Source organism: Passer montanus, unplaced genomic scaffold (genome assembly GCF_014805655.1).
Source record: "Passer montanus isolate IOZ18808 unplaced genomic scaffold, ASM1480565v1 scaffold101, whole genome shotgun sequence".
Classification (NCBI taxonomy): domain Eukaryota; kingdom Metazoa; phylum Chordata; class Aves; order Passeriformes; family Passeridae; genus Passer; species Passer montanus.
The window spans coordinates 1,131,480-1,155,238 of NW_024356616.1; the positions used below are offsets into that span (position 1 = coordinate 1,131,480).

Consider the following 23,759-nt stretch of genomic DNA (forward strand, 5'->3'; position numbering starts at 1 on the left):
TCCCGGGGGGGTGGGACCGTCCCAAAGTAGTCTGTGGGGGGGGGGTCTTCAGAGAATTTTGGGAGAAAAGGTGAGTTTTAACAGATAGGGGTTCCCTATCTTCAATGGCATTTCAGGCCATTGAAGGCACAGTCTGAGCTTGGCATGTTTGGAATCAGTTGTTGCAAAAGGACATGAAATAAAACAATGTGGACAAGGTAAGAAGAAGAAAAAGAAGGGAAATTTATTTTCTGACTCCAATATTTATAGACTTATCAAAGTGCTACCAATGCCACTGGACATGACAACAGTCCATCAAATTTCTCCTCCAGAGAAGAACGTAAACCAATAATTACTTACATAAAATTGTGAGAAACTTCCTTACCAGACAGTAAACATCAGAAGGCTGAGAAGAACAGGGTGACAGTCAGTCTCTGGGTGGGGCAGTGGTGGCTGGGCACGGTGGGGTGTGGGGGCTGTGGCACTGACTGCTCCTCCTGTGTCCCCTCGCAGGCCCCCGCCCCCGCAGCAGAAGGTTGTACCTCAGGGACCGCCTCCAGCACAGCAGAAATGTTTACCTCAGGGACAGTACTTCCCTTCCCGACCGGCACCTTTGCCTCCCAAATAGCTTTTGGCTCCCCAGGGCCTTTGTGCCAGCTGACCTGTTGGCTGAAATTGCAGTTCCCCTTCTGGCATCCCGTGGCAGTGCCGGCAGCCTCCCTCTGCAGCCTGGGACAGGGCAAAGGAGAGATCCCAACCAGGAATGTAGAACTTTACACTCAGATACCTCGACCAAAGCTCCAGGGACTGAAACACCCAGCCTGTCCCTCGCTCTGTCCAAGCTTTGCCGCTGCAGCCAGGCTGGCAGCAGGAGTGCAGCAGCCTGCAGGGAAATGGTCCTGAAATCCAGCACGTGGGTTTGGGTTTCCCCATTTCTGCCACGAGCCCTGGTAAGGAAATTTGTCCGATTTGTTGTTGTCTCTCTGACTGTGCAGTGAGGAATTGGAGTAACCCGTTTGCAAAGCAAGGAGATCTGGTCAGTTAATTTACAGTTACTCTGCATGGACTGGAAAGTGTTTCCCATGTACACCTTAATGGCATAAATGAAATGAGGTCTCAGAGGACTTTTTCAGGAAGAGAGATCTATTTTAAACATGTTTATGCATGTATATATGTTTATAGATGCATAATAATGCACTTAAATTCTTAACTCCATGCTGACTGACACTAAGCTGTGCTGTAGGAGCACTGAGTTTAATGCTTTTTAATTAGAGAGTGGCTAAACGAGACTCCTGTACTAATTCCCACTAATACAAGGATGGGCAGTGAAGATAAAGGTACGAGAAGACATATTCTGGTTTTAAAAAATGGGGGGCTGTTAGGTTTTAATTCAGGTCTAAAGACAGCAGCAGTCCCTGCAGAACACTGGGAAGTGGGAAGTGTCTCTGCCTGGACCACCAGAGCTTCTCTGAGCGCTTTAAATGGGAACCTGGTGACTGATGCACCCCATCCTTTAACAGCCAAGCCCTTGTGGTGTCAGTCTGGATGATTCTGGGCTGCTGTGTGTCAGACTAGGCTGCCCTCTGCTCCTGCACCATGGGCTAGACTGGATTTTGGAGCTCCTCCTGAGCAGAGGTGCTCAGCACCCACTGTGCTAGGAGAGGGAGCTGTTGATTCTGATCCCGTGGTGCCGTGGGTAGAAGCTGGATGTCATGATCACAAGTAGAAATCTATTGCACAACTTGCTAAAAGTGAGGTTCTATTGCACAAACTTGCTAAAAGTGAGATAAGTGCTGAAGAGCGTGCTGGGCTGTTTCACTCTGTGCTCGCCACAAGCACAGCTCAATCTGTAAAATCCCCCTAATATTGCCAAAAATAATCTTTTTCTCTGTATATACATACATAAATATATATATAGTGTGTGCAGTAATAAAATACTTGAACTCCTGTGGTTTCCCATAAACTTAGATTAAGATTTATAACACTATTAAAATCTGTAAAATGTCACCTAGAATTTCACCAACTGTACTGGTGGGGGGGTGTCTCCTTTTTGTTCCAAGATAATCAATTACTTCCTAATTGTGTTGCTGTGTCCCGCTCTGCCTGAGCGGGCTGTCTGTCTGTCTGTCTGTCACAATGAGCTCTGCAGCTGGATGCAGCCCATCTCCAGCCCTGGTCAGAGGGTGGGGAAAGAGGAGGGGATCCAGGGAATGAAGTCATCCAGAGAGATGTAATTAACTGTGTGTGTGAACTAAACTATGCTGAACACGGTGCCTTCACTAGACAAAGAGATTTTGTACTCCCGGCGTTGGAACGGGGACGTGGGGTTGGAGGGGCGATCCCATGGCCAGGAAATGGCTCCAGATTTTGGTGGTGAATACTGAAGATGACTACTGACTTTGTTTTGTAAAATGTGTGGATACCTGTCCCGGGCAGGTCGGGAGCCGTGTCCACCTCTGCAGCCGGCCCCGCGCTGCTCTCTGGCCCAAGGGCTGTTCCCAACCCCTTTGTACAGACCCAACAAGCAATAAAGATGCCAGTTTTGTACAAAAAACCCTCTCTGCCTCAGCGTCTGCTTTGGGGGGGCTGTTGCTGGTGGGGCTGTTACCTGTGGGCAGTTACTGGTGGGCTGTGGGGCCGTTACTGGCGGGGCTGTTACCGGCCAGCCACGGGGCCACTCTGTGCAATGCCACCCCTGCTGCTCCTGCTGCTCCTGGAGCTGCTGCAGGAGGCTGGGCAGGGCCCCCCCGAGCCCCCCGCCCGCCAGGACTGGGCTCAGCCATGGGGGTCTCTGTCCCCTGTGGGCGGGCGGGTTTGGTCCCAGATCACAATCCCACAGCAGCTGGGGGCCAGCACAAAAGGAGTGGAGGGGCTGAAGCAGGCACGGTGCTGGGGGGCTCTGGGGAGGCTGGGACAAGGGAGGGAAAGTGAGGTTCAGCTGCAGAAAGAGGGCTGGGGGAGTGCAGATGTAACAATGGCACCACAGCAGAGCTAACAGCACCATGCTGGGTGTCCCCACGCTGTGCTCCCCCTTTGCTGTTCACAGCAGGCCTTGGATCGTGCCATTCCCAACTCCCTGTTCCCAATTCTGCCCTTCTCTGCTTTTCTGTATGCACAAGGAGGCAGTGTCCTACACCCTGAGGATCGAGGGGAGGCCCTACACCATCCACCTGCAGCAGCAGTGAGTTGGCCCTGTGGCTGCCCTGCTCCCTGGTGGCTGCAGGACCTGCCAGAAGCTCTGGGTGGTGGATACTGCTGTAAGTACCTCACTTTGTGCCTCTCTCTTGCAGTGCCTTTTTATCAGATGATTTCCAGACTTACGTGTCTGGTGAGCAGGGATCTTTGCACTCTGATTCTGCCCACGTTGAGGTAACCTGGCCTTGTTTTGGCTGTCTGTCTCTGCCCAAGGCAGCTGCTGGAGCTGTCTGGGTGGTGGGTAAGGCCTGCCCAGCCTTGCTCCTTGTCCTCTGTCACATCACAGGGAGGCTGCCACTACTGGGGCTACATCGATGGCTTCCCCAGCTCAGCAGTGACCCTCAGCACCTGCTCGGGGCTCAGGTAAAGCCCCAGCCCCATCCCTGAGCTGCCCTCCCTGGCAGGAACAAACAGCTGGTGCCCAGGAGCAAGTGGGCAGCGCTGGTGCCCTGGCAGGGGTTTGCTGCAGTTTGAGGACGTGAGCTACGGCATCCAGCCCCTGGGCTACTCCCCTGCCTTCCAGCACGTGCTGTACCGAGCCAGTGAGGAGCAGGTGGCACAGGCCCTGCCAGCCCACAGCCCCCCCGAGGCAGGGCTGGCAGCCTGGGAGATGCTGGACAAGGCTCCCAGGGATGATGAGGTGAGCAGTGCCTGTTCTCACAGTGCCCTGTCCTGTGAGGAGGGGCTGATTCTGCTGGAGGCTTTGGCCAGACACTTGGACACAAGCTTTGAGCAAGCACAGCCAGCAGCAGCAGCAAGGCCACCAGAGAATGCAGAATGTGTGCTTTGAAGCCCATTTTTCTCTTTTAGCCCCTCTCAGCCGCTGCACAATCTCCCAAATACCTCACAGTGTACGTGGTTTTGGACAAGGCTTTGGTAAGTCCGTGCCAGCCACTTTTTCCTTGTCTTTGCCTGACTTCTCTGAGCATTGGTAACATTTCCCAGCTTTTATGTGGATTTGGTTTCCATTTTGTGTGCTGCGGATTTTATAGGAAATAAGGAATGTGAATTTGTAGCTCATGTCTCCATGGCTCGGTGTTGGGAATCATTTCAGTGCTCCAACACTGACCTGCTTCACCCTGGTAAGCACCTTGTCTGCCCTTGTGTCCTCTTGGGTTGTTTTTCAGTACAACTATATGGGATCAGACCCGAATGCTGCGACACAGAACATAATCCAGGCCTTCAATTTAATCAACAGTGTGAGTCCTTAAGTCTGGTTTGTACTGCAGTGAGATGGGGCACGAGGGGGATGTTGATGTTAGCAGTGGCCACCTCTTTTCTAGCTGCTTTTAGGTTTAGGAGGATGTTATGTAAAAAATTCCATGTTTCCTGAGAAGGTTTTTCCTCTGGATATGTCAGTCTGTGATAAAAGAACATCTTTCCTGTGTGGTGGCCATGCAGATGTACAGATAAACAGGCAGTTTGCCTCAGGGCAGCCAAACCCTGCCTTTTGAGGACTCCTGGGTTGCTTCCCTCTCTGTGCAGCAGACCCCTGATCTCACTGATCCAATTAACCTGCTTACTCTCAGGTGCTTGTAAGCAACTTCCAGTCCTTTCCAAGGTTCTTTATTCCACTGGTGCTCTTATGGCTCACTCGTGTAATGAGAAATTATTCCCAAAACCAAGTATGAAGTTATTGGACTTTGGTTCAGGCCTCTTGCTGTATCTCTTTAGGAGTGTTCATTCTTTTTGGCTACAGATGTCACTGAGGCACTGACAGCAGCAATTTACTTTTCCCAAGTGTTTACTGTGTGCAGAGTGGTGACTCTGCATGAAGGGAAGGTGTGAGAGCAGATGTTTCCTCTCTTACACTTTCAGATGTTTAATCCTCTCAATGTCACCATTGTGCTGTCCTCCCTGGAGCTGTGGGCAGAGGGGGATAAAATATCAACAGCAGGGGACACAGATGACCTTCTACAGCGATTTTTACAGTGGAAACACTTGTCTCTGGAGCCACAGGCCCACAACATTGCCTCTCTCTTAGGGTAAGATACAGGTTCATTAGTGTTAAAGGTTACCTGGGAGCAATCAGTCAAACCAATGTAAGTTGAAACTTTGACAAATGCTTTTTAAAAAACACGTATTTCCTAAACCCTTGATATTATCTTAAAGTATTTCTTCCAAGACATTCCTCCTGGCGATGCAGCAGCTGCAATGGTGCCATCCACCCCTTGCCACCCACCCAGGCTGAGTTGGGAATGGTGCCAGCCCCCATTCCCTGCCAGCCTCCCACCATGCAGACCCTGCCCCAGCTCCCCTGGGGACAACAATCAGGGGCACCAAAGGGATTTGGGCTGTAAAGCCAGCATCCCCCACTGACCACGGCGAGAGGGGGTCCCTGGCACCAGCAGTGACCCCACCTCTGTTCCAGCTACAGGGACCACGGAGCACTCGTGGGCGCAGCGGCTCCAGGAGAGGCATGTCACAGAGATGCTGCTGCCACGGTGGCCCTGGTACGGTCCCCCCTGTCCTCTGCCTGTCCCTCACCAGCCCACACGGCTGTGAATGTGGGCAGCCGTGGGCAGCAGGGACAGGGGTGGATGGAGGATCCGTGTCCGGAGCGGGGATTCTCTGCAAGGAACGCTCAGCTCTGGCAGCTCCCCTCTCTCCTCCCTCCAGTGCAACAGGAACGTCTCTCTGGAGTCCCTCTCCGTCCTCCTGGCGCAGGTGCTGGCCCACAGCCTGGGCATGAGCCCCGACAGCCCCCGAGGCTGCAGCTGCCCCGGGCGAGTCTGCACCATGAGCCCTGAGGCGCTGTGAGTTTGCCCCAGGGGCTGCGGGGCTGGGGCACTGAGGTGGGGGACAGGGATGGCTGCACGGTGGGCCCTTGCCACAGGTGTCCTCCACCACTGTCATTCCACTGCAAAAATGGAATTGCTCAGGCTGGAAAAGGCCTCCAGCACCATGGAGTCCGACCTTTGGCCAATCACCACCTTGTCAACTGGACCAGAGCACTGAGTGCTGTGTCGGTCATTTCTTGAACACCTCCCTGGGCAGCAATTCCAGTGCCTGACCACTATTTCAGTGATGAAACACCTGCTTTTATTCCTCTAAGAAGAAAAAAAAATTTTATTAAATAGCAATTTAGTGCTTAATTTGAAAAAAGAGACCTTTGCTCTCTAAAATGAAGATACTTCAGAATGTTTTTCAATCTGTGTTCATAACAAGCTGTAGATTAGGTGATTTAATAGACCCTGGGGGCCATCATGCCCTGTGCCAGGTCTGGGCACACAGAGAGAGAGAGGGGCGGTGAATGTGTAACATATAAACGGATAATTGCTTTATTTTAGGCATTTCAGCGGGGCGAAATCCTTCAGTAACTGCAGCATCAGGGACTTCGAGACCTTCCTGAAGCAGGGCAGAGGCTCGTGCCTGTTTGGCAGCCCCCGGCTGAGCCGCCTGCCCCGCCAGAGCCGGGCCACCTGCGGCAACCGCGTGGTGGAGCCGGGCGAGCAGTGCGACTGCGGCACAGCCCAGGTGGGCCAACCCTGCCCTTGTGCTCCCAGCACGTGTGAATAACCAGCCCTTGGGAGCCCCAGCGAGGGCTGTGTGGGGTTGGAGATTGGTTCTGTGTGGCACCCATGTGGTGCCGGCTTTGTCCGTTTGTTCTCCTGGATGTTGCCCCATTGGTTCTGTGTGGCACCCATGTGGTGGCAGCTTTGTCCGTTTGTTCTCCTGGATGCTGCCTGAGTGATATGGGAAGAGGAGGAGGAGAAGCTCGGGGGTACAACGAAGTGGGTTTGCCATGTGTCCACAGGAATGCCTGAAGGACAAGTGTTGCACTACATCGTGTAGGCTGAAGCCAAGAGCAAGATGTGCCTCTGGATTGTGTTGTAGAAATTGTCAGGTAAGGCAGGTTTTTATAATTATGACAAAATTATTATTTATTTTTGGACAAATGGTATGTTCCCATGCTGAGGGATGGAGCCAAACTTCCTGTTGTGCAATGGGAAAGGTTCCTGAGGTTCCTGGGTCTTGTTTAGGCAACCCCTTGTGTGAGGACATGAGCTTGACTCCATTTTCATCAGAAGGCTGATTTATTATGTTATATATTATATTAAAATACTATATTACAACTATACTAAAAGAACAGAGAGAAGAAGATCAGAAGGCAACAAAGACAAGAATAGAATAAGAATCAATAACAAAATCCTGTGACTGCTCACAGCCTTGGCACAGATGGCTGTGGCTGGTCACTAATTGAAAACAATCCACATGGACTAATGAAAGATGCACCTGTTGCATTCCAGAGCAGCAGATAGTTATTGTTTACATTTCTTTCATGAGGCTCTCAGCTCTCAGGAGGGGAAAAATCCTAGGAAAGGATTTTTCATAGAATATCATAGCTACGCCTGGGGTTCCCAGCTCAGCTCTTGGGAATGCCTGGTGGGAACATTACCCAGAGACTGTCCCAGGTGGTGTCACACCTGAGCGCCCCAAGGGGGAGGTTAGAGGGGTCTGTGTGGGCTCAGTCTGGCAGGCGAGGGAGATGCAGAGCTGCTCCTGCTCCCCAGTTCAAGCGGAGGAACTCGCCGTGCCGCCCGGCCGCCGATGCCCAGTGTGACCTGCCCGAGTTCTGCAGCGGCTCCTCCGCCTCCTGCCCGCCCGACGTGTACGTGCAGGACGGGCAGGAGTGCGGGCGTGGCACGGGCTACTGCTACCAGGGACGCTGCCAGTCCCCAGACCTGCAGTGCAAGCGGCTCTACGGGAAAGGTAACGGGCTGTGCTGGTGGCACTGGCACTGCTCAGGGCCAGGGGTGGCCACAGCAGTGGAACCTGTACTCTCCAATGCACCATGCTCAGGTGACAGGGGTGCGCTGTGCTATGAGGGTGTCACCTGTTTTGAAGCTGTACTCTTCAATGCACCAAGCTTGCTCAGGGCCAGGGGTGGCCACGAACCTGTACTCTCCAATGCACCATGCTCAGGTGACAGGGGTGCACCTGCCTATGAGGGTGTCACCTGTTTTGAAGCTGTACTCTTCAATGCACCAAGCTTGGGTGACAGTGGGGCACCTGACTATTTGGGTGTCACCTGTTTTGAACCTGTACTCTTCAATGCACCATGCTCAGGTTACAGTGGGGCACCTGACTATTTGGGTGTCACCTCTGTTTTGAAGCTGTACTCTTCAATGCACCAAGCTCGGGTGAAAGTGGGGCACCTGAGAGCTCTAGGAAAGCATTTCAAGCCCTGGTTTGGCTCTGGTTAACAGAGTCCCCCAGTGCTTCACAGATAACAATAGAAAGAACAAAAACCAAATTGTTTTCTGTGGCCAAACTCAATCAGAGAACTTCCCCATTCACGACTCCCCTGCTGATTACTGAGGTTCAGGACTGCTGGGGGTTTGGGCAGGGATAGGTATGTTTTCTCTAATTAAATAATGAAAAATGAAGTTATTAGGTACCAGAATATGCTCCTTTGTGTTCCTTTTAACGGTAACAAATATTGCTGGTGAACTTGCAGATTCAAAGAACGCTCCCCTGGTGTGTTATGAGGAGATTAACAGCCAGAGGGACAGGTTCGGGCACTGTGGCTTCAAGGATGGACACAAGTACCGGCGCTGTGTTTGGAGGTACACTGGGCAGGGGGCACTGGCTCTGCTGAAATCCATCTTTAATTGGGGTTGGGCAGCCAAGAGAAGTGTCAAGACTCCAGTTTATGGTGAGATTTGTGAAGCAAGAAACACCTCTCTGTGTGTTCTCCTTGATACGGTGTCTCTCCTCATCCCAGTCCTGCTGATGTTTGCTCAGCAGACCGTGCTGCTTAATGCTCCAGCATTCATCAGGCAGTGTCTGTGTCTGTTTGATACACATCCTGTGCAAATTGGCTTTCCAGGGATCTCAGGTGTGGCAAGTTAATCTGCACGTACCCATCCTACAAGCCCTTCTCATCCCCCTCTGCTGCCGTGATGTACGCCCGCGTGCGGCATCACTTGTGTGTGACTCTGAACTACCTGAACGTGTCCATATGGCTGGATCCCCTTCTGGTTCCTCCAGGGACAAAGTGTGGCTCTGGAAGGGTAAGGAAATACTCTGCAATCACCTGGAATGACAAATAGAAACTGCAAATATTAACGAGATCATAGAAAACACTTGTTCCTTGCAGCAATGTCCTTGATATTTAAAAACACTGTAAAAACTTGCAGACATTGCATTAAAGGTTTGGTGGGGTGTGAGCACTAAAATGACCTGGCCTCAGGGCAGAACTGTGGCTTCTTTGTCTTTTTTTTTTTTTTCCTTTTAAATAGTGTGTTTTCATTTCCCTTTGGGCCACAGCCTGATGTGCTGAGCGCTGTATGGGTGAGGCAGTGCTGGGCTGGAGCTGCCATGGTTTTTCCCAGGTGTGTATAAACAACACATGCCACCCACTCTCGGTGCTGGGACAGAACTGTGACAGCAAAGCAAACTGCCACGGCCACGGCGTGAGTCCCACGGGTGCTGGGCTGGGGAGGGGGCAGGCTGTGCCAGCCCCCTGCACACCTGTACCCCTCCCTGGCCTTGCAGGTGTGCAACAACAAGGGCAACTGCCACTGCTACCCGGGCTGGCAGCCCCCCAACTGCCGGAGGAGGGGGTCACGCCGTGGGGGCAGCCGGGACAGCGGCCTGCAGCTGGCAGAGGGAGGTGAGTGGGGCAGCTGTGGGATGGCGTGGGCAGGGCTGGCAGTGCCTGTGCCAGGCTGGGCTGGACAGGCAGGGCTGGCAGTGGCTGTGCCCAGCTGGGCTGGAAAGGCAGGGTTGGCAGTGCCTCTGCCCATTTTGGCTGGCAGTGCCTGTGCCCGGCAAGGTGGCAGTGGCAGTGCCCGGCTGGGCTGGCAGTGGCTGTGCCTGGCAGGGCTGGCAGTGCCTGTGCCCATTTTGGCTGGCAGTGCTTGTGCCTGGCAAGGTGGCAGTGGCTGTGCCCATCTTGGCTGGCAGTGCCTGTGCCCATCTTGGCTGGCAGTGGCTGTACAGGGCTGGCAGTGGCTGTACAGGGCTGGCAGTGGCAGTGCCCATCTTGGCTGGCAGTGGCTGTGCCCATCTTGGCTGGCAGTGGCTGTACAGGGCTGGCAGTGGCTGTACAGGGCTGGCAGTGTCAGTGCCCATGTGGGCTGTCTCCGCCAGGCCTGCAGCGAGCACTGGAGGACGCTGAGATGGCCTGGCTGGTGCTGGGCTCCAGCCTCGTCCTGCTGCTCCTGACGGCGGCGCTGGGGCTCGGCCTGTGGCGGCAGCAGGTGCCAGGCCAGCGCTGTGCGGAGCAGGCGCCGGGCACCCAGGGGTGAGTGGGGCCCCACTGCTGCCTGGGGAGGGCTGAGGGCACCCTGGAGAGGGGGGAAGGGGACAAGGTGATTCCCACGGGGACATGGGGACACTGCCCGGGGCTGAGGTGACCCTTGGGCAGAGGTGCCCTCAGGCTGAGGCACCCCCTGAGCCATGTCAGGGCCAAGGCCCCACTGCAGGTCCCCCACAGCACCAGGAGGGACAGGGAGCTGGAGAGAGACGTGGAGCTAAATCGGGAGCCAGGCCTGGAGCTACATCGGGAGCCAGACCTGAAACAAAATCGGGAGCCAGATCCAGAGCTCAATCGGGAGCCAGACCTGGAGCCAAATCTGGAGCCAGATCCAGAGCTAAATCTGGAGCCAGACCCGGAGCCAAATCTGGAGCCAGATCCAGAGCTGGAGCTACATCGGGAGCCAAATCCAGAGCTCAGTCAGGAGCCAGACCTGGACCTAAATCAGAAGCCAGAACCAGAGCTAAATCTGGAGCCAGACCCTGAGCTACATCAGAAGCCAGACCCAGAGCTAAATCTGGAGCCAGACCCAGAGCTAAGTCAGAAACCAGACCTGGAGCTAAATCTGGAGCCAGACCCAGCGCTGGCCCCGGAGCTGCAGACAGACGTAGAGCTAGAGCGAGAGCTGGAGATGAAGACAGACATGGACCCAACACCAGAGCCAGCGCTGGGGCAGCACCACGGGCACTAATTAAAGGTGTTGGGCAAAGCTGTTATGGCCAGTGCCCCGTGGTTTTGTGCTTACATGGTTTATGTTTTTTGTCAGAGTTAACCCTGCTCTCACAGCTGCTGAGATTGTCCCCTGTTCTCTGTGGCACACGGTGGTGGTTGGGATTTGCCCGTCTGTGAGGGCTGTGAAGCTGCCTGATGCTGGGGGCTGTTTGGCAGGGCTGCCTCTGAAGGGGACCTCTCCTGTGTGACTGTGGGTGTGTGTGGCTCATGGCCCCCTCCTCAGAGCTGGGGACCAGGGAGGGCCAGTGCCTCGTGTGGGGGCCACGGTGCTGACTGTGAGGGTGTCACCTCTCTTTTGTGTGTGAAGTGTACATTTCCTGCAGTGCCCTTGGACCTGCACCCCACAGGGATGTCAGTCCTGCTGTTGTACCCCACCTCTGTTTTGTGTGTGAAGTGTATGTTTCCTGCAGTGCCCTCAGACCTGCACCCCACAGGGATGTCAGTCCTGCTGTTGTACCCCTGCTTGGACCTGCACCCCACAGAGACGTCAGTCCTGCTGTTGTACCCCTGTCCTTGGACCTGCACCCCACAGGGATGTCAGTCCTGCTGTTGTACCCCTGCTTGGACCTGCACCCCACAGAGACGTCAGTCCTGCTGTTGTACCCCTGTCCTTGGACCTGCACCCCACAGGTGTGTCAGTCCTGCTGTTGTACCCTGGCCCTTCCCTTCCCACACACTCAGTGCCTCCAGCCCTGGCCCCTGCACAGGCAGCACTCTCAGGGCTGGTTTTCCCCCAGAAAGCAGCTTTTTGGGAAGGCTCTGCTCAGAGCACCCTGCTGACCCCCCTGTGGTGCTGGGACCCCACCAGTGACCCCAGCAGCATGGGGAAAGCAGCAGCATCCACTGTGTGTGTGCATCTCTGGCCAGGTGCCAGCATCCACCACCCCCAGCTGGCTCCTCACTGCCACGGCCAGGTCAGCAGCCCATGGCACACAGCCTGGCATTGCCAGCCACACAAACAATGTCCCTGAGCTGCTGCCCCAGCCCACCTCCCACCCTCTGGGAGCCTGGCAGCCCCTCAGGGCAGTCCTGGGAGGAGTCAGCTCACAGCCCCTGCTTCCCCAGAGAGAAGTGACCCAAGGCTTTCCCATGGGTGGATGCCCACCCCACGGAGACAGAGTTTAATGTTTGCTCCAGACAAAGCCTTATCAGCAACCTTTAGCCGTGTTTGCTCAGACCCTCTGGCCATTGGGCAGCCAGGCCTGACCCCCAGGACAAGGGGCTGGTGCTGGCTCAGCACAAGCTGCCAGAGCACCTCCTGACAGCCAGCATCCAGCCATGGAGGCCAGCAAGGACACGGAGGAGCCCCCGCTGCCTCTGGCACTGCCCAGCTTCCAAATCTCCGAGGAGTTTGGCTTCCTGCTTCCCGATCCTCTGGTAGGAGCTGGCTGTGCCTCCCCATCCGCACGGCACAGGAGGCAGACAGGAAAATGGAGGGGTTGGTGAGCAGCTTTCTGGGGGAGCTTTGGTTTGGCATTTTGCTGAAACGCTTTACAAAGAGCAATGAGGAAGGCAGGTGCTATCCTGGCACAGGCAGTTTCATAGCACAAACCCCTGCCCTTTAAAATGATGAAAGCAGTCGCGGCACAGAGGAGAGGTGAAGGAGCTCTGCCATTTACACACTGGCCTTGGCTCTACAGGATTTTGGGGGCACAAGAAGGGCCCAAAGTGGGGCTATTTATTACTGGCCTGGTTCCACAGTGGGAGTGGGTGGGGACAGACAGATCGTGTTCACCATCCTTTAATTTGTGACCACACAGGAGGGGGAACCAGACACAAGGCACCAGCAGTGGTGTGCAGGGCTGGGTGGGTGCTGGGAGCCTGGGCACTCTCACAGCCCTTCCTCTGCCTCTCTCCACCAAGACAGAGCTGCCGGAGCCCTACGGCCCCTGGATGGACATTGCCCATGAGCTGCCCCAGCTGATCACGAGCCATCGGCTCCGCTCACGTGTGCACCAGGTATGGCTTCTCCTTCCTGCCTCCAGAGCTCTGTCAAGCACAGCAGTGTCTGGAAAACGTGCAAAAGCAGCCCAGCAGCACAGATGTGTGCTGAGCCAGGACTGACACCAGGTGACAGCAAAGTCTTAACTTTGGCACAGAAATGACTCCCGCACCAGATCCAAGCGCTCAGCAGCCTGCAAGAGCTGGAGCAGGGCCCCTCTAGGTGTCACAAGAGCCATGTCTCATCCCAGCCATGCTCCCTGACAAAGGAGCACAGGTGCTCCTCAGCTTCCAGCCAGGCTCGACCCTTTTGGGATCAGCTGCTCCCAGCAGCAGGAGGAGGGACTCCTTTTTGAGGAAAATCCCATGGATTACTGCTCACAAACCAGTAACAGAGCAGCAGGAGCAAATCCTGCAGAGTGGGTGGGAAGGGAGGCATAAAGGCAAGGGAGAAGCACCAGGAGGGCTCCCCTCAGCTGGCAGGGCAGCCCCTCCACCACAGGGGCCTTGGCATTGCTGCCTCTGCTCCTTGCTCCCAAGGGTTTCCCTGGCAGATGCCGCAGCTGAACACCCAGCACCTCCGAGGACGTGAGGAGCTGCACTTGGCACACCTGGTGCTCAGCTTCATCACCATGGGCTACGTCTGGCAGGAGGGCGAGGAGGGCACTGTGCAGGTAAAGCAGGTTCGCCTGCTCCTGGGGGTCTGGGAGCTGCTGCTGCTCCCTTGGAGCTCACCCCACGGCAGCAAAACCCCTCTCCTGTGGCTGCAGCAGGAGCGTGGCCCCTCTGCCTGGCTGCTGCCTGCACACAGGCACCTTTCCACAGCCTGACCACATCCCCTGTGCTTTGTGACACCCAGGTCCTGCCCCGAAACCTCGCCGTGCCCTACTGGGAGGTCTCACAGGCCCTGGGCCTCCCGCCCATCCTCAGCCACGCAGATTTTGTGTTGGCCAACTGGAGGAGGAAGGATCCCAACGGGTAAAGAGGCAAATGCCAGCGGACCGAGCGCGGTTCTTCCTGCAGCACTGATCAGCAGGTGTTGGGGACAGACTGCTCCCAAACTGCTCCCATTCTGCCAAATCCCACCTTTGCTGGGGTCAGCCTCATGGGTGTGGACGCAGGAACCCTGTGGGGACGTGGGTGTCTCTGGGAGCAGCTCCTCTATTCCCTGCAGAGCATGGATTGTTACTAGAACAATTTATAATCTCTCTCTCTCTCTCTCTCCTTTTTCTTGCGCATTTGTGGGCCATAACTGCAATGCCTTCAGGCCTCTGGAAATTGAGTAAGTAGTTACTGCTCATTTCTTTTCTAACGGTGTTGGTTTTATTTGGATTGGCTCAGTTCTGTAGCACTGCTTGGGCTGAACCTCTCTTGATGTGTGTTGTATTTGTCACACAAGTGCCACTGCGACGACAGCACAGGGATTGTGGCAGAGCTGCTGGCTGCTCTGGCAGTCCCCCAAAACCAGAGCAGTCCTGCTCCCCTTTCACTCTGTGCCAGCTCCTCTCTGCACAGGGTGCAGATAAGAGTCTCTGGAGTCTGGGATGGTTTTGTGCCAAGGGTTCAGTGGGTCCCACAGTGTGTAGGGAAATCCTGAGCCACCCCACCCAGTCCCTGTCCTTGGCCCCTTTGTGCAGGAACCTGGACACGATCATCACACTGCCTGGGGGAGAGAGCCTGCGGGGCTTCATCCTTGTCACCCTGCTCGTGGAGAAGGCAGCTGTGCCTGGCATTAAGGTGGGCACTGTGTGTTGGGGCTCTTTGCTTACCTGCACTGTGAACTGCACCCACGAGGTGCTCCTGTCCCCTGAGCCCGGGCTGGGCAAGGGGCAGAGCTGCCACGGGTGCAGCAAATGTGCACAGACATCCTTGGTGACTTGGTGCTCTGTCTCCTCCTCCTGCAGGCAATCACCCAAGCCCTTGGTGCCACCCTGCAGGGTGATGAGGAGTCCCTGCACAGAGCCCTGGAGGAGCTGGCAGGGGCCATCGAGGCCATGAGGGAGGCACTGGGGAGGATGCACGGTGAGAGCAGCTGGTGCCTGTGCATGCTGCAGCTCACGACACGCTCTGGTGTGACTGCCCATGGCCTCTGATCTCATTGGCTTCCTCCTAGACTACGTGGATCCAGAAGTATTCTACTCTGTCATCCGGATCTTTCTCTCTGGGTGAGTGGGGCCTGGTTCCCTTCAGAGCTGGGAATGTGCAGGGAAGGGGCAGCCCAGGTGGGATATGGAATTCCCCCGGGCAGCATTGTGTCTGGCAGTGATGCTCCCTAGAGCACCACGATCCTGTCCCTCAGGGATTCCTAGGCACTGGATCAGTTGGGCATGGGCTGTGGCCAAGGGCTGGGGTCTGCCTCCCTCCAGCTTCTCTCCATCCCACGCTTCAGCTCAGCCCTGGCAGCCCCAGCAGCCAGAATTGTGCACAAATGCATCTTTCCTGCTCTTGGCCAAACAGTTTTGACAGGAGAAGAGGAATTTCTCTTTCCTTCTACACAAAGCTGCAAAGCTGAGCAGAGGCTCTTCCCACTGCGTGTTAAGGAAACATCTGTAACAATCCTCTTGCTGCTGCTCTGTTACAATTCTGTCAGTAAAAAAAAACAAATCCCCCCCAAATACTGCAAATAGAGTTTGGGCAAGGTGGAGCCACAGCCCAAGAGCTAAACCCTAACCCATCCCTCAGCACTGGGGCTGCAGCATCTGCAGACAGCAGATCCCAGGCTTCTCAAGGGGGTTCTATTTTTATTTCTCTCCATCATATCTCAGCATTCCCAAGTAAAGGGCTCCGTGCATCGTGATTAAGTTTCTCTCATTTTTTATCCAAGCTGACCTTGTCTCGATGGTCATCAGCTTGGGAAAACATGCCTTTTAAATTCCCTTCTGCTTATAAAAACTTCCCACTAGTAGAGGTTACTATAAATACAATCCTGGGAGAACTAAAAATATTCTGGTATTTGATAATGAATCTATTTTCTCTGCAGTTTGTGTAAAATCTGTTCCTGTAGCCCAACACACACTGCAGCCAGCACCGAAAGCCTCATGGAATGGTGCATTCTGCTAAAGGTCAACAGATATTTTTGTGCCAGGCACTTTACCTCCCTGAAACCATAACTCCTGTCTCCGTTTGGGTGTGAGCCCTTCTCCATTTCGGCACCAGGGGGGCTGACAGGGTCTGAGTTCAGGGTGTGTGTGGGAAGAACCAGCAGTGCTGGCTCCCGACCTGCCCAGGACCAGCAGCTTCAGAGGGAGGAAATCCCATCCTTGCCTCATTATCTGCAGAGATAAATAGAGGCAGGCTGGCCTGGCCTCTATTTTTCTTTCAAATGCCTTTAAAAAAGACATTTAAAGACATCTTGAGTAACAAGAACAAAGGAAAATCCAAACTTCAGGGGCCCAAAGGAGTGTTTGGGTGACTACCTGCTTCTCCAAACAGCCCCTGACATTCAAGGAATTGATGTAAAGTGCCCAGAAAAGTGCCCCTTCCCTTCTTGCACACCCAAGGCAGCTCTGCTTGCAGAACCCTCCTGAGCTGGAGCAGGAGGTGCAGCCAGGCAGGGCAGCGTGTCCCAGCACCACACCACAGGCTGCTCACCAGGGCGTGGAGATCCCAGAGAACGCTCCCCTGGCAAAGCAAAATTAAGGATTTCTCCTCACCCCCACGGCCTCACCGCGTGCTTTGGCACACAGTCTGATTTCCAAGTTCATCTCCTCTTTGAGGAAAGCCCACATGGCTGCATTGGAGGAGGAGATCCATGGCATCTTTTGCTCAGTGTTGCCAGCCCGAGGTGCCTTGTGCCAGGCCGCTGTCCCCATCCCCGGGCCGCTGCCTGACTGCCGTGTCTCCTGCTCAGCTGGAAGGACAACCCTGCCATGGCGCGGGGGCTCGTCTACGAGGGGGTGTCCCCGCAGCCCATGGCCTTCTCGGGGGGCAGCGCGGCGCAGAGCACGGTCCTGCACGCCTTCGACGAGCTGCTGGGCATCTGCCACCGCCACGACAGCGGTGAGCACCTGCTTTTCTCAATTTGCAGATAACCGCGACGAGGGGAGAGATGGGTGAAGCTGACTCCATGTTCTTAGAAGGCTAATTTATTATTTTATCATATAGATATAATGTAAATATTATATGTACATTCATTATTTGTATATATTATATATTTACTACATATTTTATATATTATAGAATATATATAATGTAGAATATTATATCATTATATAATCATTATATATATAATATATTCTATAATATATATTATAGAATATATATTATAGAATATAATATATATATTCTATAACTATATAACTATATATTCTTTAGTAACTATACTAAAGAACAGAGAAAGGATACAGACAGAAGGCTACCAAGAGTGATAATGAAAACTCGTGACTCCTTCCAGAGTCCCGACACAGCTTGACAATGATTTGTCATTAAGTAAAAATAATTCACATGAAACCAATCAAACATGCACCTGTTGGATAAACAATCTCCAGACCACATTCCAAAGCAGCAAAACACAGGAGAAGCAATGAGATAATTGTTGTTTTCATTTTTATCTGAGGCATCTCAGCTTCCCAGGAGAAGAAATCCTGGCGAAGGGATTTTTCAGAAAATATGATGGTGACACTTTTCCTTCTCCAAAGCAGATGAAGGGCGGGGGAGGAGATGAGCCAGAGCGATTCCCATGAGTGTGCCAGCTCTGGCAGGCAGGAGGACGTGTGCCCATCTCATCCTTGCAGAGCCTGGCTGGCACCAGGGAGATTCCAGAGAGGAAGGTTATATTATAAATGTGGCTCTGGCAGGTGCTTCCTCACCATGATAAATTCACAAAACCATTTTGCTGAGGTTCTCTGTGGCCCCAGAGACGAGGGAGCAGAGCATGCGGGCATCCTGCCAGTGAGAGGCCATTCACAAAGCTCCACTTCAGTCCAGCCCACAACCGAAATATTTACCAGAAATTAGCAAAATAACTTTACTAGGGAAAAAAAATATCCAAAACCAAAAGGCTGGGAGCAGGGCTAAACCCTGCCTTTTAGGGTTAGCACCAGCCCTAACGGAGCACTGCCCTAATATGGGTTTTTTCTCATTTAACTGGAGGCAGGGCAGAGGAGGCTGTGCAGGGGTCCCGCAAACCGTGCCAGCACCACAACTCCAGGCCAGCATCTCTCCTGGAGTGTCGGGGCCTTTTAGCCACTTACCCCCAGCTCACCCCTGCCTTTGCCGGTGTCTCGCAGCCGCCTTCCTGCGCAGGATGAGGGAGTACATGCCCCCGGCGCACCGAGCCTTCGTGGAGGCGATCGGCGGCTCCGCGTCCCCGCGGCGCCTCGTGCTCCGCTCGGGGGACGCGCGGCTCCGCGCCGCCTTCAACCGCTGCGTGTCGGCGCTGGCAGCCTTCAGGTCCTACCACATCGCCGTCGTCACCAAGTACATCGCTGCTGCGGCGGCCAAAGCCAAGGCCAGGCGGGCGGAGCCGGGCGCCGCTGCGGGAAAAGCCCCGTCTGCCCTGGAGGCGAAAGGAACCGGCGGGTCGCACATCTTCAGCTTCCTGAAGAGCATCAGGGACACCACCAGGGAGGGGTTGATAAGTGCCTGACCTTCCCCGAGGGTTGCCCGAAGTGGGCGCAGGAGGCCGAGGGGCTTTGGCCGAGATGCAAAACCTCCCGTCAGCAGCATCCTTCCCACCTGTGCACGCCTGGGACACGCTCGGGGCTGGTGGGAGAGAGCAGAGCTGCTGCTGCTGCCTCCCCCAGCAGGCTCACGGCGAGCTCAGCATCCTCCCCTGGCACTGGGACGGTGCCCTGCCAGCACAGCATCCCCAGGGGATGAGCTGCGTCCCTGCCAGCCCCGCTTGCTCCCCGCTGCAGCCCCGCAGCTCGGATGGACACGGGTGGGTCACAGGGTGGAATAAAGCAGCGATTTGCCGACCCAGCCGTGAGGCCGGGCCCTGTGTCCATCACCAGGTGGCGGCAGAAAGCCGCGTTTGGCAGCAGGGGTGGCGAGGTGGGCGCGGGCGGGGGTCGGGGGGTGCAGGGCGGAGGGGTTCGGGGGGCAGCGAAGGGCGAGAAGGAGCTCCTGCTGTGCCCCCCGGCCCTGGCACCCGGACACGGCTCCTGTCCTCCAACACCTGCAAAGCGACCACAATTACTCCTCAGGGGGAGTCCAATGAACACCAACTCTCCGTCGTGGGAGTGATGCTGAAACCGCCCAAACCAACCACGAGAGGATGGGGATGGAGAAGGGAGCCAAGCGTGGGACAAATGCGGGGTGTCCAGGAGGCTGCAGCGAGGCTCAGGGGTTGCTCAGGGGGTGCTCTCCATGGCCAACTCCATGGCCCCTCCTGGTTCATTGAGGACTCAGGATGCAAAGCTGCAGCACTGGGGGTCACACTTCTCTTTAAGTCTCGGTGATAACACAGTGCTTCTTTAGGGGACATGGGGACACATGGCTTCCCAGAGGGGCCAGCATAGGAAAAACACTTCTGACAAACTCCTGATCCTCTCTAGGTACCGACAGCACAATAACAGCCCAATAGAGAGGCTCCTCTGACACCACTGAAGGTGAGGTGAGACCCCCGAGTGTCACTGCTCAGCCCAGGGCTGCAGGAATGGGCTCACCTCACACCACCGAGCTGGGCTGGGCAGAGCCCTGTGCCAAGAGCTTTTTTTGTAATGCCAGGTGCCTGTGTTACTCACCTCACACCACCGAGCTGGGCTGGGTGGGCAGAGCCCTGTGCCAAGAGCTTTTTTTGTAATGCCAGGTGCCTGTGTTGCCCTTTTCTAGCAAGTCAGCACGCCCGGATTCCTTGGGATTTGCATCTTTAGGGAAATCGGGCCATATGGCTCTGTTTTGCCTCCTCAGGTTTTGCTGGCACCGCCGCCAGAGGCAGGATTCACACCCAATCAGTGTCTTGGTGCAAAAATAGCCCTGGCAGTGCCCCTTCTGCACTACCAGAAGAGAGTCAAGGTCCTTTGAAATGAGATGATGTTCCCATAAGGGCAAAACAAGCTCAGCACGCTGTAGCTTGAATTATTAAACTCTTGCTAAATTGTATTTTGTGCTCTTTTTTTGAATATAGCCCTAAAACTGGGGCTTCGGAGATGATTTCAGTAAACAACCCACGGGAACGTGTCAGCACCTTTAAATCTCTGCCTGGCAGCGCTGCTTCCACTTGATCTTCCTTTCTGAATAGCTGCTGCATATTTCATGGAGGAAATATTTCATCCCGATGATTGTCTTGGCCTATTACATTTCAGACCATTTCAGGAAAACAGCAAACTTGGACCAGGGGAGAAATCACTCCATCGAAATGAGAAACGCAGCCAGGACTGGAGGGAGCTGGGGCAGGCTGGCCCTGCAGGGGAGGGGGGCTCTGCTGGAAATGCCCAAATCCTGCTGGGAGCAGCAATTCCAGGTCCAGGCAGAGCCACGGGACCCCCAGCAGGGGGGTTTTCTTCATTCTGCAGACTTCCTTCCCCAAACACGCTGCCCCGTGCCACTGGGGACAGGAGCAGGTCCTCAGGAGTGAGGATGGATTTTTGTCACCTCAGAGGAGAGGGAGATGGGAAATCAGAGGGGATGATCATGTTGGGGGGCTCAGGGGAGTCAAGGGGCTTCCCTGCTATGGAGGGCACACTGCCCTTCTTCTGGTGAACAAGGAAGGTGCCAAAAAACTGCAGAGACAGAGACAGAGTCAGAGACTGTGCTGCCAGGCCAGCAAACTGCACAGCACAGGCTCCGTGGTACCAAATGCTCTGTCACAATCAGCTGCAGCTCCCTTGGAATGGAGCTCAGGAAGGACCCTGCCACTCTGGAATTGCCCAGTGAGGCACAGAAAGGCACAGGCTCTCCTGTGTGCTCTCCTGGCAGGCTGGGAGAGCTGCTCCAAGACAGCTTTGATTCCTCTCTGTTTGCAAACCATTGCTGTCTAACATTGATCACAAGACCCAGACATGTAAGCTCTCAGGTGCATTCTGACTGGAAGCACGTGGCATTTAAATAATTTATGCCTGTGCCTAAAAATGGCAACGAGGTGTTTGAGGATAACCATGTGCTTGGCATCCATGCTGCATCCCACCAGTGGGAGCTGTGCTGCCACAGCCTGCCAGCCTGAAGCCCCCCTCTGTCCTGAAGGGTTTGTTTTGGCAGGACTGCACAGCCCAGAATGTGTGGGGTGAGTCCAGACACAGCTGAGCAGCAAGGCTCAGACCCCAACTGGCACAGCCTGAGCCCTGGAACAGGCAGGGTTAATCCCATTTTTGCAGCTCGGTAATAAAATGAATGGTATTTCAGCAAGGGGAAAGAGAAAAAGAGCTGCTCCCCTGCCTCTTTCAGAGGTGCTGCCCCCAGCCCTCAGCTCGCAGAGGTTCATCTCTGCACTGAGGCTGGGATGTGCAGGCTGCCCAGGACACACATGACTGAGAACGGGATTTTTCACAATCTCCCCGAGCCCAGCAGTATCTGCTGGGTCAGCTGGGACTGACGCCTGCCAGGGAGTGGATGGAAAAATAGGAGAGATGTCACAGCCCTTGTCCACATGCAGAGCAGCAGCTCCAGCCCCAGGTCGGTGCCACCCACACAGAAACCTCCCTTATCTCTGGAGCCAGGCCCTGTCCCTGCAGCCCTGAGGCACATGTTCCATTGCAGGGCTGCCACTCAGAGCTGCCCAGCAGCTCTTCCAGCCACGTATTGGAGTGTCCACCTGACTCCTGACCCCTTGCTTTTGTTAAGCAAAGATTTTCCCTATGATATCTGATGGTCTGTGTGATGGAGAAGGAAGCCAAGGTGGAGATCTCACCTGGGCACAGCTTCATGCACCAAACTCAGAGAGCCTCACCAGCCCTGGCACCAACGCACAGGAGGTGCCCAGCCCTGCCTGCCAGGCTCCCTGTGCTCCCTGGGCCATGCCCAGCCATGTCATCCCACCCACACTGTTGGCTCAGACTTTCCATCACCCTCAATCGCTTCAGCCTCCGGGTCCCTCCTTGCCGTGCCCAGGTCTCACCCAGATCACCACTCAGACAAATCTGTGCAAAAGTTCCCGAGCAGCTCTCCTGGTGCTGGGCTGCCAGCCCCCTCCAGAGGAATTCCCAGAGCCCCCAGGCAGCCTCAGCCAAGTGCTCTGCTGCTTTTGTCCTGTGAATATTTGAAATCGAACAGGAATACAAACATTTGGATTCTAGACACTTCCCAGTTCCAGCCTTATTTATCATACTTGGCTCTGCTCCTGGAGCTGGGGCCAGAAGAGGCTCTGAATGATTTAAGTGATTTAGCATGCTGTGCATAGATCAATCTCACTCTCCCCTCCAGCCATAGGTTTCCCTCTGTGGCTTGCTGCACACTTATTATATCCATCAATATCCAAGTAATTAAAATCCCCCATTATCTGGGTCCTGGCTCCCTTACAAGCCCCTCACAAGCCATAAACTCATTCATGATCAACCTCCCTAAAGTGTCTGGGAGTTTGCAGCCTCCTCTCAGGGTCCCCAGGCTGCTGTTACATCCTGAAGGTCCCGCTGGAGCCCTGGCTGCTATTCCTCTCCCTGTGCTCCTGGTCTGTGCCAGGATTGCTCATTTCCATCCCCATCTTTCTCCACTCACTGCTGAGTTTATCTCAGAGCAGCTCCCCCAGCTCCTGCCTCACTTGTGCTGCTGGAGCAGAGCTTTGGAGCTGCTGCATTCCTGGAGCACCCAGGGGCTCCCAGTGCTGCATCCCAAGCTCTGCCCTGCTGCAGAACCTTGGAGTACCTTGGAAAGGCAGCAAGGCCCCAGTGCTGCCACACCTGTGCCCCAAATGTCCCTGGTCACACCTGTGGCCCAAATGTCCCTGCACTGTGATCAGGGACCATCCCAGTGCTCTGCTGGGGGGACAATTCCTCCTCACCTGCTCAGGGTTTGTTCCTGCACACCTCGACCACAGGTCTCTAAGCAGTTTATTAATAACCAAGTTTGCCTTGTGATTTCCCATCGGGAGGGATGTGGGAGCACAGAAAACAATTGCCTTCACCTTCTTTGTGTGCTGCCACTTGCCCCAGGCCTGAGGCTGTGCCTGGAGCACCGTGTCCCTGGAACAGCTTATCTGCACCTGGGGAAGGGCTCACCTCTGCAGAGCTGCTGCACGCCAGATATGATTAGAGGCCATGACTCAAGCCAAAAAGTGCTAATTACAGCAAGGAGGAGAGGGGAGCTGCTAAATTAGAGCTAATATGGAGAGGGATTGGGGAACACATTGAGAAGCCACCACTGCTAAGAGGAAACAGGGCTGGGAGAGGGTAAAGCCTTCAGATAAAGGACACCCAGAGGGACCTTTGGGAAAGGTTTTTTTTCCCCCTAAAATCCTTGGTGTCTGGCCACTGTTTGTAAAACTATTGCACTGTTACAGCTGTTGGTAAATAAAGAAACCAGAGACCCAAATATTAGCACTAGAATAAAAATAGCTTGATGTGGGGCAAAGGGTGGGAACAAGACACAGGCAGGTCCTGACAAGGGTCCCATCACTTCCCTGCTGCCCAGGGTGCCCAGTCAGGCTGGCAGCAGGGTGGCATGGTGGCACGTCACTGGTGCCACACGGAGGATGTGCCACGGCCACCAAACGCCTGTTTGCCAAGTTAGTCACCACAGCCCACAGTGGCAGGCCTGGTAAACAAGGACAAACACA

The 23,759-nt window shown here is 54.7% G+C and overlaps 2 protein-coding genes across 5 annotated transcripts; both read left to right on the forward strand.

Annotated features, from left to right (window-relative positions):
- Nucleotides 1–2,385: 2,385 nt before the first annotated feature.
- LOC120505230 (disintegrin and metalloproteinase domain-containing protein 18-like) lies at nucleotides 2,386–11,129 on the forward strand (the record flags this gene model as incomplete). The annotated part of the gene is made up of 19 exons (XM_039715547.1): nucleotides 2,386–2,404; nucleotides 3,106–3,160; nucleotides 3,270–3,348; nucleotides 3,461–3,537; nucleotides 3,631–3,814; nucleotides 3,985–4,050; nucleotides 4,302–4,373; nucleotides 4,993–5,159; nucleotides 5,546–5,627; nucleotides 5,794–5,930; nucleotides 6,465–6,651; nucleotides 6,932–7,021; nucleotides 7,689–7,887; nucleotides 8,636–8,744; nucleotides 9,008–9,191; nucleotides 9,513–9,593; nucleotides 9,676–9,793; nucleotides 10,273–10,426; nucleotides 10,589–11,129. Coding segments are annotated over 19 exons (2,601 nt in total), but the record flags the coding sequence as incomplete, so codon positions are not given.
- Nucleotides 11,130–12,399: 1,270 nt separating this feature from the next.
- LOC120505687 (indoleamine 2,3-dioxygenase 2-like) lies at nucleotides 12,400–19,033 on the forward strand. Of its 4 annotated transcripts, none has more exons than XM_039716470.1 (10): nucleotides 12,400–12,608; nucleotides 13,038–13,129; nucleotides 13,666–13,785; nucleotides 13,971–14,089; nucleotides 14,379–14,393; nucleotides 14,749–14,848; nucleotides 15,016–15,133; nucleotides 15,225–15,276; nucleotides 16,962–17,110; nucleotides 18,340–19,033. In XM_039716470.1, the coding sequence occupies exons 1-10, from the start codon at nucleotides 12,449–12,451 to the stop codon at nucleotides 18,696–18,698; spliced, it is 1,284 nt and encodes a 427-aa protein (XP_039572404.1). In that variant the 5' UTR covers nucleotides 12,400–12,448; the 3' UTR covers nucleotides 18,699–19,033. The 4 variants fall into 4 exon arrangements, with proteins under 4 accessions (XP_039572404.1, XP_039572414.1, XP_039572434.1 ...); XM_039716480.1 differs by having other exon boundaries at nucleotides 12,404–12,547; nucleotides 13,034–13,129; XM_039716500.1 differs by having other exon boundaries at nucleotides 12,506–12,608; nucleotides 13,034–13,129; nucleotides 13,652–13,785.
- The last annotated feature ends 4,726 nt before the right edge of the window (nucleotides 19,034–23,759 follow it).